This window comes from Protobothrops mucrosquamatus, unplaced genomic scaffold, assembly GCF_001527695.2.
Source record: "Protobothrops mucrosquamatus isolate PMUCROS unplaced genomic scaffold, P.Mucros_1.0 scaffold110, whole genome shotgun sequence".
Classification (NCBI taxonomy): Eukaryota; Metazoa; Chordata; class Lepidosauria; order Squamata; family Viperidae; genus Protobothrops; species Protobothrops mucrosquamatus.
Window position 1 is genome coordinate 419,855 of NW_015386482.1, and position 17,686 is coordinate 437,540.

General features: G+C 36.6%; 1 protein-coding gene across 1 annotated transcript in view; it reads right to left on the reverse strand.

The window, feature by feature from the left end:
- SORCS3 (sortilin related VPS10 domain containing receptor 3) overlaps positions 1 to 17,686 on the reverse strand; it is a 476,983-nt gene that overhangs the window by 297,261 nt on the left and 162,036 nt on the right. The window contains exon 2 of the mRNA XM_015812775.1: positions 17,000 to 17,067. Coding sequence (XP_015668261.1) covers positions 17,000 to 17,067 — 68 coding nt within the window. The remainder of the gene's footprint in view (positions 1 to 16,999; positions 17,068 to 17,686) is intronic.

Below are 17,686 nucleotides of genomic sequence, written 5' to 3' on the forward strand. Positions count from 1 at the left end.
ATATATATATATATATATATATATATATATATATATATATATATATATATATGAAAATCATAAAGTTTTCTACAATGTATCAACTTTACTAAATGCTTATTCAAGAATTCTTTGTTCTTCCTTCAGAGATATGCACAACCATTGCCATCCTTTTGTTCACTCATCTGAGGTGAATATTTCACTGCTTCTAAGCAAGAAAAGAGCTCTCAGGTGAAACAGAAAGAAATTGCCCTGATGATGGATGTGTTGGCATGGTCTAGAAACTAAGGTAAGATATTCATTTCTTATGTTGCTCATCCATCATAAATTGCAGGTCATCCTTCAGCTTTTAATGCTCTAAATTCCAACTTAGCATTATGCCAAAGATGCTGCAAATTAGGAGGCCATTACTATTTCATAAATTTGTCTTTTAAGCAACAACTCTATAAATTATTTAAACAAGGCCATTTGGGGCCATAGCTATATTAAATTAATAGTTTGGAGCACGTGTCTTTGTGTTTTAGACACCTACTTTCTTTTCAGACTCTATTCAGGTTTTTTGAGATATGAAATATCCCCATGGGAAGAACATTTGTACATAAAACCTAAAAAAGTCATCACAGTTAGAAATGCAGATCCCCAGTATTGTTAGCAGTACCTGGTCTGAGATACTATCCACTCCATTATCCTCACAGAACAATTATATCTCCTTAGATGATGCCAACATTCAAATATTTATTTTAATCTGTGTCACTCAAAATCCACTTTAGAGCATTATCCATCCTTAAGAATGGATATTGGTAAAGTCTCTGGGAATTAATTACAAAAGGTAATTAATTAAAGGAAAAAACATTTCACTGGACAAATTTGGATACAATTCGGAATGCTTTTTATAACAGACAACCGTATGATTTCAGATATGAAATGGGAAGTTCCTTCTTGTAATGCCTTAGGCAGAACAAAGCATTTCAAAGACACTGTGTTCACCAGGATAAATGAAAACAAAGTATATTTTATTTAGAATTCCATAACAAACATATAATGCAGAAAGCATGCTCTGGGTTCCATTTACTAGGGAGTTAGGCTTGGTGGGTCCCGAGAGATTCTGCTGTGCACCCCCCTTAAGGAAATTCTCTTCAAAATGAATTGGGAAATGCACAAGGACAGAGCCTGTTTTTGCAGAGCAAAGAAAAGACATAAAAACTCAAGACTCTTTTCTCCTTCCTATTAAAAGAAGGCATATCATTTGTCATCAAAGTAATCTACTAAATGAGGGTAGTAAAAATACATAACTTTGAAACCGAATCAGTACATTGCAACTGAACTTTAAAAAGGGAGTTGGTCAGGGCAGCAAAGGATCAGTAGCATCTTGTCATAAACTAACTCCATGAAGGGTACGAAATAAGTCAATTGCAAAATTATGGAGAAAATTACAGGATTAGGGAATAATCATTTCATTGGAACTCAGTTAAAAAAAAGATTTCTCCCCAGGAAGAGAAACACATTTAAAAATGTCCAGAGTTTTTGAGAAGTCCTTCACATAAACTGTTTATTTGGAGAAAATTGCAGTTTTGGTAACTACAGGAAAAAAAACAGTAAAAGCAAAATGGAGACTCACCTGAGAGGAGAAATCTATACTTCTGAATGTTTATCAGTGTTCAATTTTCCAGACTCCTATTGTCTCCTAGATTTAGGTCAGTGAATTGTCCTTTAATCCATTCAGTTTCTGGATACTTGAAATAGAACTTCTCCTATTCACAATAAGACGCCACCCTTCTGGTGATTAGATAAGATTCTGTAACCCTCTGAATATACAGCACAATATACAGAGTCCTGGCTAAAAAAAACTTTGCCTGCTCTTGATTCATGACGTTATGTTGTTTTGTCTTGTCATTTTATCAGCTGCTCTGTGAAGTTAATGAGGTGGAGAGTGAATACAGAAACTTTTTCAAGAGCAGAGCAAGTATTTGAATCTGTGTATTTTTGTTTCAAGGCCAACGGTAGCTTTTGTCAGCCAAATAGTGGTTTTACTCAATTTCACTGAAAGAGCTGCTTAATCTGCAGCAATCATCGTATAGAAACTAATTGCACAACATACAACTCTTTGGATAGCTTCTATCCAAAGAAGCTCTACAAGTTTAACATGAGAAGCTTTCTGTCCACCCATTAACATTTGTTTATTGATGGGGATGAATATGGTAGAAAAGATAGAAATGTAAGAAAGAGATACATCAACAAACTTATTGCTTATTATTGCTTATGCTTCAGAATTATACAATTCTGAATACTGGATCATTTTTATTGAAAATGGTGAATAATCCTTACAGATCAAATCTGATGCACTCTACTGCTCAGAAAAATCCAAACAAGCCTTTCTTTTCCTTTGAGATAAAGCACAGCAAAGCCACCCAGCATCTTTATGAAATAAAGCACAGCAAAACTGCCTAACATCTTTATTTCCTTGACTACTTTTACTTGACTTGATAGACCATTTAAAAAAAAACAGATTTTCTCATTTATGTTTTATAAAATACTTTTCAGTGAATTGTCCCTAGAAATTTCTAATAATGTGACCAACTGGGTGTATATTTTTTTCCACTGGAACTCTAATAGAATTTGTGAAACAATTTACCCTTGGAGAAACAACTCCACAGTTCACTTTATTTTCTCCTGCTATTCCAGAAGGCATCAAAAATCAGCAATATGTAAAATCTATGAAATGTGTAACAGAGATAAACAGTACATAGCTGGTTGATAATATGCTATTCCCTTTGATACAAGTCTTTGCAGGCAAAATTTGGCAGCAAATTATCAGATAGAAATTATTTTGGGGTTGGGTTTTTTTGTCAAAAATTAAATTAAAATAAAATAATAAAACAAAACAGTTGAATTGAATCATCAATAAGATTAACCCGCTTAGTTTTTTTTTCCAAAAACCTGAAAACCTTTTTTTAAAAAAGCTTTTTAAAATGGCTAAATGATCAAGAGTACCAAGAAGCTTTCAGGGTCTTCATAATAAGGCATTTTAAGGACTTAAATGTTAATCTCTTTTTGATTGACCATTCACTATGGCCATCCCTTTTTTCCCCTCTTTCTCTAAAGCTGCTTCCTCCCAGTATCATCCTAGCTGATGGTGGATCATTTTTGTGAATCAAACATGCAATAAGGCCAAAATAAGTTGTGACAGGTTTGTCGTTACTTGCCATCTTGCAAAAAAAAAAAAAAAAAGCAATAGAGGTAGTTCATCATTATGCTTACAATCAAAAGTATGTTATTTTCTGTGTACTGTATGGAATAACCTGATATTTATCTAGTTAATGAAAAGTTGTAATAAAAGTCTTAAAATTTACATGCCTTTGCCAATATGGGAAAGAAATGAAAAATTAGGTATTTGGTGTTGTTTTTTTTAATAATCATACTGTTGGTGCCAAGCAAACCAACAAGAAGAAGTAGTAGTATCAGAATCTACAGGAATAGATTTTTTAAGAACCAGAGGAAGCAATGTTATGTACGAATTCAACTATATTCAGGAGAAGTATTCTCACTATACTAAGTATATAAGTTGATGTGATCACAATTTGGGTGCTTGGCAGCCAGCTCTCAATTACATTGCAGAGTCTCGCAGATGCATAATTGCCACTTGCAACATTCACTGCAGGCTTCCAACAAGCAAAGTCAATGGGAAAGAAGGCATGAGGTTGCAAATGGCAATCATGTGTCTGCAGGATGCTGCAACTGTATGGGATTCAACCGATGATAGCAACTGGACCTCTTGGAACTGCTGTCATAAGTTAGCTCACTCATGTGACATCACACCTTATCACGTTGGTTATAGATGGAGTTCCCAGTCCTAATTACTATTAAGGAAAGACTATTGGTACTGTTTCCTGATGAGATCTAAGTAATATCTGAGGTGCCTTCAAAAAGTAAGCATTTACTTTCCAGTTGATTACCTTGATTTCACTTAATACAATGATATTTTTTGTATCCTGGTGGATTCTAAATTCTATTTGTGTGATATATTTATATCAGTTTATCAAAATAACCCAACCAGAACAGTATGTGTAGAGCCAGAATTAGTTTCTATTCCTCAAAAGTAGCTTTTCTTTTTTAGTATTCTTTATATTTACTTTCCAAGTAAATTATTATTGTCTTTGATTAACAAGATCAAAAAGAAAATTCCAGATATTTTTTCTCATCATGCTTGAAATATTAATTTTACAAATCAAATTTTTTTACAGGTGGTATTATATACAAACAGGTATATAGGTAAGGTAAGGAATTTGGATAGATAAGGAATTTGATACATATTCGTTTTATAGTTGAGTGTGTTGTTCTGTATTTTACCCCTTCTTCTAGTGTTTCCTGAGCAGTATTTTGTTCTTCGTGGGTTTAGTTTCTTGTTATTGCATTTTCTTTGTTTTACCATGTATGGTTGTTTGTTGAATCCTGTGCATATGCTTTAGATCATCCATAAATAACAGGTAAATATCTGATTGGCATACTTAGTCTTTAGAAACCACACAATGAAGCTACCACTCAGCTCACACAAATGGAACCTCTGTTCAAAGTTCCCATCTGTTTCCAACTTCTATACTTTTTGCCTCCTTATGAGAACATTAAAATGAAATGTCCATATCTTGTTTTAGAGTATGTCACTGAGAATTATCTCCATCCTCTTACATTAATTGTAAATCAGTTTTGTTATTATATACCTCAACTAACTTCCATAAGCTAGTGCCAGATTTTAACATCTAGTCAAAAGCTTATAGTTAAATGAATTAGTTATCCACCTGAGAGAAGTTACTTATTTCAAAAGTGCATATAGCTAAAGGATTTTAACAGCTGTATCTCATTTCTATCCATTTATTATCACAAGTTCTTCAAAATACATACATCTTGACTGACCAGCTAATTAGAAATAGTCAAATGTATCTTTGCAAAGGTCCCTTTTAAATTGCTGTAGAGAAAGCACTTTGTATGATCAATAATTGACTGATTAAGTATGCCTAATGCTGTTAGAATGTGAACTGATTGTGTAATGGTGCTAATTAATAACTGCCAAAACATATTCCAATTATTCACCTTTATGAAAGTCATATGTAATAGCAATCCTTATCATAGTCTACTGTAGTATTTATAATGGCTTCCGATTGGTTGGCCTGAAGATAAAAAATGTTTCTCCAGAAAAAAGAAGCCTGTAGAGCAACAGAAATGTAGCTCTAAGTCTATGAAAATGTGGCTTTACTACAGGCATTGATGCCTATGAGAAAAGTTATACCAGTTAAGTCTGAGCAAAGATCCACTATGCATAGGTTTTGCATTTTCATATACAGCAGTAGCTGGAACTCTTTTGTAGTAGCTTCTTTAGCTTTCCCACACTAAATCTGTTTATCAAAAGTTCTGATATACCTGAGTGCCTGCTTATCTGTTTCCAATCCAGCTTGCTGGGAGAAGTGACAGTGATAATCTCAGGTAACTGAGGTATACAGAATATGCAATGTGATAATATATGGTATGGTATTGTTTGTGATAGTGTAGCGGTGAATATTTTGTTGTATTCTGGTTTTTTTATCCTCACAGATTTAGAGACTAACCTAAGAAATGCACATATATCTCACTTTCATGAACACCTTAACTGAACAGCAAGACCATACTAACCACATATTAATTACTAAAATACATAGAAGCATCATCTCCAGATTATACCTGAGGGCCACTTTTTCAGATGGTAGGGCTGTCTTCTGAATAGCAATGAAGTATTGAAAAACATGGTACTTAATACAATAGAACAACCTTCTCCAATCTTTTCCCCTCCCAGACCTCTGACTATAGATTTTACCATTGTTAGTAGGTATGGCCACTAGTCATATTAGCCGCAAATGATACAATTGGAAGATCCCAAAAGGTTGCTCACCCAGCAAGAAAAAAAATACACATTTATGTTGGAATCTGGGAACTACCAACCAAAATTAAAGCCAAGTGAGTAATACCACAAGCAGCAGCTGCTTTTTTTTTCTTCTTCAATCTAGAGAGATGGAGAAATTGCTGTTTGAAACATTTCAGAACTGCCAAAATAAATCTTTATTTTCAGATGCCAATTGAAACAATTTTCTGGCATTTTAAAATAGGCCCTGATTTTTTTTTTTTTTTGCTAAAAGTAAGCTGCAAAACTAAAAGTGTATTGTTTCAAGTCACACTGTGATGCTGAGATTTATTTCAACACCACAGATCCTATTGCAACAATTCATTGGAAAATGTATAGCCTGTCATCCTGTCCCAGTTTGCAATCATCCTTTTCTGAACAATGTGTCATGGAGAGATGATGAGGTTTGAAAAGAAGGAAAAGGCATAGAAGCACCATAAACAACTGTCCAAAGGCTACTATCCGCCTTCACTATTTATACTGTTTCTCCCATTTCTTACATTTGTCAAACCTGAATATTAGATGAATGGCAGTGGTTAGATAACAAGTTAGATAGCAGTATTCCAGTTAGATAGCAATATTAAGGTATTTGAGAGGCTGCTACAAAGAGGAGGGGATCAACTTATTTTCCAAAGCACCAGAGAACAGGATAAAAAACAATGGATGGAAACTAATGAAGTAGAGAAGCAACCTGGAATTAAGGAGAAACTTCCTAACAGTGAGGACAATTAACCAGTGGAACAGCTTGCCTTCAAACGTTGTGGATGCTTCATCACTGGAAGTTTTTAAGAAGAGACTGGACAATCACTTGTCTGAAATAGTATAGGGTCTCCTGCTTAAGCAGGGGGTTGGACTAGAGGACCTCCAAGGTCCCTTTCAGCTCTATTCTGATTGAATGAAGTTCTAAAAATGTATTTGTGTGCATTTAAACTAAACTATTACAGTCTTTACAACTTTTATTAGATTGCTAGTGAGTGGCTGGTTCAAAGTAACACAAGCAGCATGGAAGATCTTTCACAAATGAATATGGTATGTCAAAATAATTATCTTTGCTTGAAAAGTAGCATGTATGCACAATAATATCTTATCTGTGAAACATGAAATGAATAGTTCTGGAAACCTGCCAGACAACTTCTTACATGCAACAATAACTTAAAGGGAAGGGAAAAGCAATTGGAAAATTACATTTAATTGTATAAAAATTTGTCTATATATAACATCAGATGTTAGAGGGTATGATATTACTGTCATAATATATGTGGCTACATTCTAATTATGTACATTTCTAACACAACTAAGCCTGTTTGAAGCTCCAAGTTATATATCCAAGATTCAACAGAGTGAGTGGGGCAAATTCTGATCCCCAAGCGCAGCAGCAAATATAGTATCTATCCCCAAAATGTTTCTTTCACAAATGTTTTACAGCCTCATTGCTGTAAAACTAAGTTCATGAAATCACCAGCACAAAAAAAAAATTCACTAAAAATGCTATTTAGAAGATCACAGTCAATTTTAAAACACATATTAGAGCAGAACATTCTCAGCCTTCAACTTTGATCATATTAGCCTTTTTTTACAGACTAATAATGATACTCTAAGTCAGGGGTGTCAAACTGCCGGCCCACGGGCCGGACGCATCACGTGGAAGCTGCGCCCACCCCATTGCCAGCAATGGCAAAACTGGCCTGATACGTTTCGTGACGTCACGTGACGTTGCAAGTTTGACATGCCTGCTCTAAATGGTCTACTTTCCATCTTCCTAATCACAAATCCTTGAATAAGGTAGATGCACAAGTAAATGAGCAATTTTTGTAGAAGGTATGCATGAATGGGTTGTCAGGTATATGTCTGCAACATATAACAATAACTCAACATAAAAACTCATTGTAAAAGAGCATATTTTGACAAACTGTAAAGTAATTATTCTAAGTCAAAAACTTCAGTTTTATATCATACATTTATTAAGGACTCCAAGGTGTAATTAGTTTTGTTTAGCTACAAACTACAGTTTGAAAATGCCAAATCTCATCATTAGTTTTATTGCATAAACCATAATGTTGGTTATCAAGACTATCTATGTGAATATTATATGTTTATATTATACACACTCATATATACATACATACATATATGTACAATAAATTTAACATTTCAAAAGTTTATACTTTTGATTCTTAACTCATCAAGCTGTTACATCTATCTCTTAAACAACAGGAACTAATTTCTAGGAAAGAAAAAAAATGAGTTTTATTAATGTTGTTTAGAAAGCCTATCATTTGGTTACGATATCCAACTGCTTTAACCAATAATTAGTGTATACAACCCAGCATTACCTACCATCCTACAAAGAATATTAAACAGTTTTCTGAGTGCACTGTGTTTCTGAAGAATAACTATAGAGTTTCTTGAATTATTGTGATTACTTCATTAGCATTCAATACAACTTACTGCCTGTTGTGTCCTGCCTATCCACACTATGCAAAATATCCTTCATTTGTTTAGTGCCCTCAAACTGGAGTGAGATTCCGAACTAGTGATGGCATCTGAGAAGCCAACTCCAGACTTGATGAGGCTTTTTATGTCCACTATTAAGCAGCTACATGTTGGACAGAAACTATGGATCCTATGAAGATATATGTTGGACTAGTATTAGAAGTTGCTCTTATAAATTCCAGATACGATTTGCCATACTATTGTCATGTCCTCTCAGCCATCTAGTACTTATCAGAGTGCTAAAATGAGGGTAAAGGAGAATAGCATCAGTAGGCAGCTACTGTAGCTATGCTGTAGTAGCTATGTAAAGATGCTGTCTGCTAATAATAACCCAATTATTTGCTGATCTGTTTCTTTTCTACTATTATATTGGTAATAGAAATCACATACCTAATGTTCTGCAGTTGCTGTCCTAAACATTATGAATCATTTGTCTGAGATTCTCTTCTAGAGCTTTAAGATCAGCATATGAGTATGTGCTCTCTGGCCTGCAAATTAGATTCAGCAACATTGAAAATTAGATTTTTCAACATTTAAAAAATGATAAACCATTTCCATAATGGTCTCACTGTTCTGGATCTCATTTTCCCAGTGAATTATATGTGGCTCTATTCAACTTATTTATAAATTTAAATACATTTTATTTGATGTTTGATTAATAACCTATACTTGCTTATTAACGCACAAGAAAAGAATTGTTTGGCAGACTTTCAATAACTCATGACAGAATTTGGTTCCAAGTCTTTGCAACTCCAAGTCCAACTTTCTTAAAACAATGCATGTGACCATTAAAAACAGTCAGAAAGGGAACTCTAAATTACTTCATTAAAGATTGCAGAGTCAAATAACATGATTGTTGTACATTGAGCTAGCAAGATCAAAAATTCTCAATGTTTGAAAATAATGTTTGAAATGTAACAGATATCACATTGGCTGAAAACCAGTCATCTAACTACTCTAAATAGCTACATTTGTAGACTACTGACTTCTACAGTGATGAAGTTAGGAAAGAATATAACTTCTATATGTTTTAAAAAGAGGCCTCTTTTTAATCAACATTAATTTATCATAATATAAAAAGGCATGTGCATGCACTTGCATGAAAAGCTATCACTGAAGCATGGCCTCGTAGCCATAGTTGGAAAGCAGTAAAAAATATGGAGAGAAGAAGGTAAAGTCAAAATGAATCTACTTTGACATTTGGCAGATTACATAAAGCTATCTTTGTTTTAGGCCTTTTGTAAGGCTTTGAAGACGTTCACAAAGTATCAAGATCAAAAATCAAAACTGAAAAATTATGGCATTAAACATTTGGCTGACTGTGTGACTAACCATGTTAACAATTGTTATTAGTATTATTATTTGTGGATGACAATTTTGAACCTGATTGATAAAAGCTAAAATCCCACAGTTGTAGGCTAAAATAGAAAGCAGTTGAACATGAAGGAGGCTTTATTTTTTTTTCTTACCTAAGTCCAAGGTATTAGATAAAAGATCTAAGCAACAAAAAGTATAAAAATTCAAAAGTAAAAAATAAGACAAATGGAGGAATGATAGGATTTAACAAGTATTTCACTTGCCTTCCTCTTAAAAAAAAGTTCCAAACATTTTGGTCCAAATCCAAGACAGTACCTCCAAGAAGGAGAAAAGTTGCTATAGCATCCAATGAAAAATGGCCCTGGGAAGGATAGCACTACATAGAGAATATGAATCAATCATTACATTTATAACAGATCTTCGAAAATTTCCTCTTAACCAGGCACCATGGTGAACATCAACTACCAGAGCACTGCAATAAAAGATGTAACAGACCACAGACTGTCTGGCAATGAAGAATGCAGTACTTGTACATCTAGCTTGGTCTTGCTTCATAGACTTTGACATTATTTTTAACATGTTGCTTTCTCTTTTAAATAAACAAACTGTGCAATTACAGAACAGTCTTTTCTGACTGTTAATTTAATTGTGATTGTGTAAGAAAGGTCAGCACTACAAAGAATTTAAAATTACCACTGGGTTAATCACAGGGTGATTAACTTAACCATGATGTTTCAAACATTTCTCTTTTTGAGTACATTTCTAGATCTTGAACAAGGTCAAAATTCTGTAAATATCTGATCTATATTAAAACTGTTTCCACCACATACAAATGAACTTCAGGCAACATCATAAAGATCTTGAAATTTTGAGGAAATGTCATGATCGTACAAATTGTGAAAGATCTAAGAGAGATCCAAACTGCTGGTTATTCATGATTTCGATAACCTACACCCCAAATGCATATAGAAAAGGGAAAGCTCACTTAAGGTCTAGAGGTAACCCAAAGGAAACTACAATGTGCATTCTGTATAGACATGGGCATACCTATGAAGTGATTTCCTGTTACCTGACAGTCTGCTTCAACAGAAAAGATCAGTGGAAGACAAATAGTATTCATTTTCATTTGAATAATGCAATGATATCTCTTTTAATCAATCTGCAGGACTTTCTGGTGGGATCCTGATGAAAGAAATGAAAGACCTCCCAAACTAAAAGCTGTTTTTGTTGGGATATAATTTGTGTTCAGGGAAAGCTCCCATCTGATAGATTGGTGAAGGTGAAACAGAGCAAATACTGATTTTTTACTATATTTAATTGGCCTTGCTATAGATCTTGTTGTAGAAAGTAATGTAATAAAACTGCTAATTATGTCAACCAGTACCCATATATCACCTCTTTCTTCCACATTGGAAATGCAATGACAGATTCAATGTATTACTGGAACACTATCAAGAGTCATATATATTAGGTGCCCTCATGAAACTATGATATAGCATTAGAACATTTCTGTCTATCTCTGATGGTCCCGAGGTTTGAAGAAAACATGCATAATATGGATAGTACTAAAATATATTGACATCCCAAAGAGATTCAATATGACAAAAAAACAAAATATGTAAGTGCTAGAAATGTCTCATGTAGAAGCAGCAATTTGAAGAATATACGTCAAATCAAGAGAACTTGCCAATGCCATATTTCATCCATATTCTTCAAAAAATGGGTAATAAGGACAAAAAGCTTGTTTGTCCAGACTTTCCCAAATGGTTCCCAATTATACAAAAGTCACTCACATATACATACACACACACACACACACACACACATATATACACACACACAAAGAACAGTCAAATTCCAGCTGAAGTAGCAAGGCAAACAACCTGAGACTAAAATATTTTAGTACTTTTGAAAAAAATAATAATCTAAATAGATTCCCAGGTTCAAAATTTACATTACTAAATGGAATAGGACATTAACTTCACTTAGAGTAAGAAAAAATGTTCCATTTTCTATTATGAAGTCAAGAGAAAGGAAGTTGTCCATTATTTCCACTCCTAGTCTTTCAAAACCTGCCTGCAGCCATGTATAACTGGATAAGCAGATGCAACATTACAAACTCAATGACAGTAACAATTCATGCAAATTGGTCATGTACAAATAAAGCTACACTCTCAGTGCTATGTTTAGGCAGGGAGGTGAGCAGGAAGATTCACAAAACACAATAATCAGTTTGAGTTCCCAAAAAAGAACCTGTTCTGGCAATTTAGGCTAGCCTAGACTTTAAAGACTCCCATAGCGAAATCAGTGAGAGAGAAAGAAAAAGAAAAAAGAGGAAAACGAAAACAACTGAATAGTGTCAAGGAGCTTTTAATTAACAGCCAAGCTAAAACACTATTATAATATGCAGCTTTTTTTATTAATTCACTCAGATTCAGCAGGAATTCCACCAAGGAATAAAGAGGAGCAGATGCAAGAGGAATACATTAATAAATCATGACTGTCATTAAAATTTGTAAACTAATATTTTCTGGAAAATCTCAGCAATTAGTCTTAATAATAATTAATATATCTGAAAAGATCAGTATCTCAGAAATTTGCTGGCCCATGGAAAGGTCATTGATACATCAATTAGAGGACAAAACAAATGGATCAACTGGGAGTATGATTTGTGAAACCATAAAGACTTTCCTGGGATTCCACAGGCATTTTAATAAAGGCCAGGGATCCATGGTGAAGTTCAACTCCATAAACCTTCATATAACAGAAACAGAATTCTTTTTTAATTGCCATGTTTCTAACAACTTGAATGCAGCCCAAAGACTGATTAACCTGCCTTAATTTGGTATGTTTTGGACAACTGAATCTGCATTACCACTGTGGTTTGCTATAAATGTTGACTCCTTGAAAACAAAACTTTAGTCACCTTTCCTAAAGCATTGCTCCTGACAATCTTGTTTTGGGATCTCTGGTTTTTATCATATTTAAACTTTCCTAATGTAAGCGTGCCTTTTGTTGCTGGTCACACTCAGTTTATAATGAAACTGAATTATTTATCACAGTCTTCCTTCAGGGAGACCAGTGTATCAAAACTTGAAGAATCCAAACTATTAGGAAGGTACTAGATTGATGAAGACTGGAATATATTTACAAAGGGAATATATTTGTAAATACTTCATTAAACCACAGCTAAAAGAAAGCATAGCTGACACTGATCAATAGAAATTAAGGAGCAATGTATTGTCATTGCACTTAATTAGCAAAAAGTTTTATTTAAAGATCCTCTTAAATTTGATTTCCTTTTGACTTGAAACAATTATGATAGCTCTGACCAGTCCTTTACCATTCATAGCTTTCTTTATACTTTGGATTGGCAAATAGCCATAATACTCATAATCACTGAAATAGCTACAGTCAGGGCTTTTTTTTTGTCATAGAACGCCCAGAATGGAGTTCCGGCACCTTTTTTGGATGGAACCTTGTAGGGTAGGCAAGGCGAGTTGTATGACATGTGTGAGTTCCGGCTACAATTGACCTATTTCTGAAAAGAGAGGGTAGCTCAGATACTGCTAGCTGATGTCTGCCTTTAGATCTGAATGGATATTGCAAAATCAGATTTCATTTTTTTCATTTCCATTTTGTTTAAATTAAATATAACTAAAGTGACTTCTCACCAATAGCAATGCAATATCACTTAGACTTATATTCTGCCCATAGTACTTTACAGCACTCTCTGGATGGTTTACAATGTCAGCATATTGGCCCCAACAATCTGGATCCTCATTTTATCGACCTTGAGCCCTTTAGGATCAAACTCCAGGCTGTGGGCAGAGTTAGCCTGCAATATTAATGCTAATCCTAATTTTTTTAAAAAAATTCAGATGAAGGGGAAAGGCTAGAGGACAAAAAGTCAATAGACAGAATCTAGATCACATATTGGCTTATCATGTAAGCAAACCTACTCTAGAAGATTAATACTGTCACCTGACCTGTGCTGACCTGTAAAAACTAAAGGCGTGGTTTCCACATTTCTTTATTTATACTGAACTACTTTGTAGCATAAGCCTTTGTCTGACAAATCCTAAATTTCAGAATCCAATCCATGCTGCTTCTTTTATTTCAAGAGATTTTGGGCACATTATAAAAACTGTCGAGTCCTTGGTACTATCTGAGCTTAGTTGTTTGCTTGCAGACATTTCATTACCCAACTAGGTAACATCAGTGCAAGTGAGCAGAAAACTTGCTCCCTGTTTATATATAGTAGCTTGACGGCTGCTTTTGGTGGCAATGGGGTTTTCTCTTTGACAGTGTCTTAATTAGGGTATAGTTTTCTACTTGATTGCTTGCCTGGTGTTAATCCCTGCTTATCTGAATGTTGGCTGCTTGGGAGATTCCAAGGTAAATAGATGTTACCATGACAGCAAAACACTGAATGAAATCAATCTTTGGTGTAATACAACAGAATCCTGCTGCTCTTAACTTCTTATGCTTTCACAAGAAAATACCTATCTTGATGTCTAATTAGCATTTCTAATCCTGTCACATCCACTTTCAGGTTTTAAAAAGGACCTCACATATACATAATAATATCAGTGGCCAACTTAATTTAGAGGAGGGATAGGGATAGGGATGTTATAGTACAGTATTTGCTATTGTAGCGGGGACTGCCTGAAAGTGCTTGCAGGAGCTTGACTGGGAAGGGGAAGATTGGGACAGCTGCAGTTGGCTTGGGTGTGGCTGGCGTGAGTGGAAGGAGGAAGGATAGAAAAGGGAAGAAAAGGAGAAGGCCGTGGTTGGTTGGAGTTGAGAAGAGAAGGTCTGGAAGCTTATTTTATTTTTCTATCAAGGGTATTTTAAATAGAGGCTAGATAGAGTGAAGTTTTATTGCTTCCTCCGTGGGAGGATATCTGAGACGGAGACAAGCGAGAGCGTGAAGTAAGGGAGTTGGCTGGGGTTTGTAGCCTCGGATTTTAATAATAAAGAGTAAGGGAGGGGGGTGGTTTTGAATCCTGAAACCTGAAGAAGAATCCTAGAGAAGAAGCACCAGGAGGAGAGAGACTGGTGGTGCCAACTGTTGCTGTGGACTTTGGAGGCATCTGGACTGTGGCCATCGCTGCTGGCATAGGTGCTGGGACATGGTGGGGGGAGTTGCCCTGGGGGATGAGCCATTGCCATAACATACTGGCCGTCGTTGTTATTGTTACCATCTGGAGCCGGGGTTTACCCCCCCCCCNAGAGGGTAATACAACCTGGGGAGGTGGTGTGCTTGAGGGCGTCTGTTAAGTTAGATTGGGAGCAGCCTGGGCCGTATCTCATCCTGGAAGCTGGCCCGCAGGGACAGAATGGTGGAGTGGAATTGATCCCAGAGGTAATCCCCACGCGGGTGTTGAAGCGGGAAAAGGGACGGATCTTGGTCGGAGTTCGGAATATCACGGGTCTCCCTGTGCGACTGAAGGATCGGATGTTGTTGGGGCAGGTGAGCCCAGTCACTCCAATCGAGTCTCTGGATGGAGAGAAGGAGGGAGAGGTCTCGATGGACCAGTTTTATCCCGGGAATACTCAGCTTCCCCTTGAGTGGCGAGAGAGAGTGAGGGAGCAGCTCTGGAAGTGGAGGCATTTATTCTCGAGAGATTATTTTGATGTGGGCTGCACTAAGAGTGCCCAGCATGAAATCCGACTGAGGGAGGATAAACCTTTTAGGGAAAGGTCCCGGCGGATCCCCTTGAGTGATTTAGATGATCTTCGGGAGCACCTAGCAGAGTTAAAAAGGACTGGGGTCATTAGGGAGTCTTGAAGCCCTTATGCTTCTCCTATAGTGGTGGTCCGAAAGAAGAATGGGACCCTAAGGATGTGTATAGACTATCGTACCCTTAATCGGAGGACCATCCCCGACCAGTATACAACTCCTCGGATAGAGGATGCTCTGCAGTGTTTGTCAGGGGCAAAGTGGTTCAGCGTGTTAGATTTAAGGAGTGGCTACCATCAGATCGCCATGCACCCCGATGATAGGGAGAAAACAGCATTCATCTGTCCACTGGGATTTTATGAGTTCAATCGAATGCCCCAAGGGTTGTCAGGGGCTCCAGCAACTTTTCAAAGGCTTATGGAATGGACAGTAGGGGACATGAACCTGATAGAGCTGTTGGTTTATCTAGATGACATCATTGTCTTTGGGGAGACACTCGAGCAGCATGAGGAGCGCCTAGAGAAGGTATTGACAAGGCTCCAGGAGGAGGGGCTGAAATTGTCATTGGAAAAATGCCAATTTTACCAGTCATCTGTCACCTATTTAGGGCATGTCGTCTCAGCCGAGGGAGTGGCAACGGATCCCGCTAAGCTNAGGGAGTTGGCTGGGGTTTCTAGCCTCGGATTTTAATAATAAAGAGTAAGGGAGGGGGGTGGTTTTGAATCCTGAAACCTGAAGAAGAATCCTAGAGAAGAAGCACCAGGAGGAGAGAGACTGGTGGTGCCAACTGTTGCTGTGGACTTTGGAGGCATCTGGACTGTGGCCATCGCTGCTGGCATAGGTGCTGGGACATGGTGGGGGGAGTTGCCCTAGGGGATGAGCCATTGCCATAACATACTGGCCATCGTTGTTATTGTTACCATCTGGAGCCGGGGTTTACCCCCCCATTTCATCGGATTCTGAACAATTGCTCAGGGGCCTGCTACTCCTGCTGCTAAAGCAGCCCTGAGCTGTTATATACATCTTCAGAGCATCAACCACTGAGACTGGTTAAGTTCGTGCCTGAAAGTCCTGCTTCAACAAGAAGAGCCTGCCACCCATTAATGCTGCGGGAGCTCCGGTTGTAAGACATCTCATCGATCCCTAAAGAACATTGCTGCAAGGCTGGACAAGGGGGGACGTGGCTGGGAGGGCCTGGGCATTGGCGGCCTCTGAGGAGGTAGCGCTACACTATACAGCTTTCATAGTCATGTCTGCTCTGCAGAAGCTTTTTGGACTCATCTAATTAATTCTTCAAGATAATATTAACATTCTTTGAGCATTTAATGTCAGATCATTTTCATACTTTAGTGTTACCTTCATATGGTGATGATTAGATTCTAGTTACAGAAAAAGATGTACACATCTTGTTCCACAAATGTGTTTGACTATAAGTTCAAAATATATTATTGGTAACTGTCACAACAGGGTTTTAAAACAACATAAATTCTCCTGCTCATAAGGACAAAGGGGCAATATGTGTTCAGTTCCTCACAACATTTCCTTTGTCTTTTTTCATTGTCTATTACTCAGAAAAAGATACCATGTAATCTGCTTACCTCCAAAGTGAGCTTTCAGTAACACTTCCCAAATTGAAGTCATGCAGCTTTGTAAGAATAAGAATCACCTAAGAGAAGAAGAGAAAGAGAAAGGAAACAGATGAAAAGCATCTTCCATTAACTGTCTGAAATAACTCATTTGAAATCACCCAAAGGAGAGCTTAATATTAATCCATACAATGTGGGGTATTATAGGGTCAAGAAATGAATAGGGAGAAAGCTAAGGTTCTCAATATTGTAACTTAATGAATCTTCATAGGTAGCAATACTTTATTATATTGCAGATACAAAATGTAGTTAAAGATACTGCTGGAAACATGCCGCCTTTTATATAAATACATCTGGATATATTTCAGTAACAATGCAAGCCTTTGCACCTTTGTTTAGTTGATAGGAAGCACTACATTGTTCAATTGAGTTCTTCTCAAGGAATTACACACTGACTTGCAGTCATCTTACAGAAGAAACAATGAAAATTCTTCTGGAACTCCAATGCATGTCCCTCTTCTTTGAAAGTCTAAATCAGAAAGTCTAAATCTGAATGTGGCCCATTCAGAACCGAGCCGCACAAGTGGTGAGTGCACGCAGCTCCACTTGTGTGAGTGGCAGACACTCATGCGCAAAACTCATTTGTGTGAGTGTTATGCAAAGGGAGCTGCATGCATATGCTCATCCACCACTCATGTG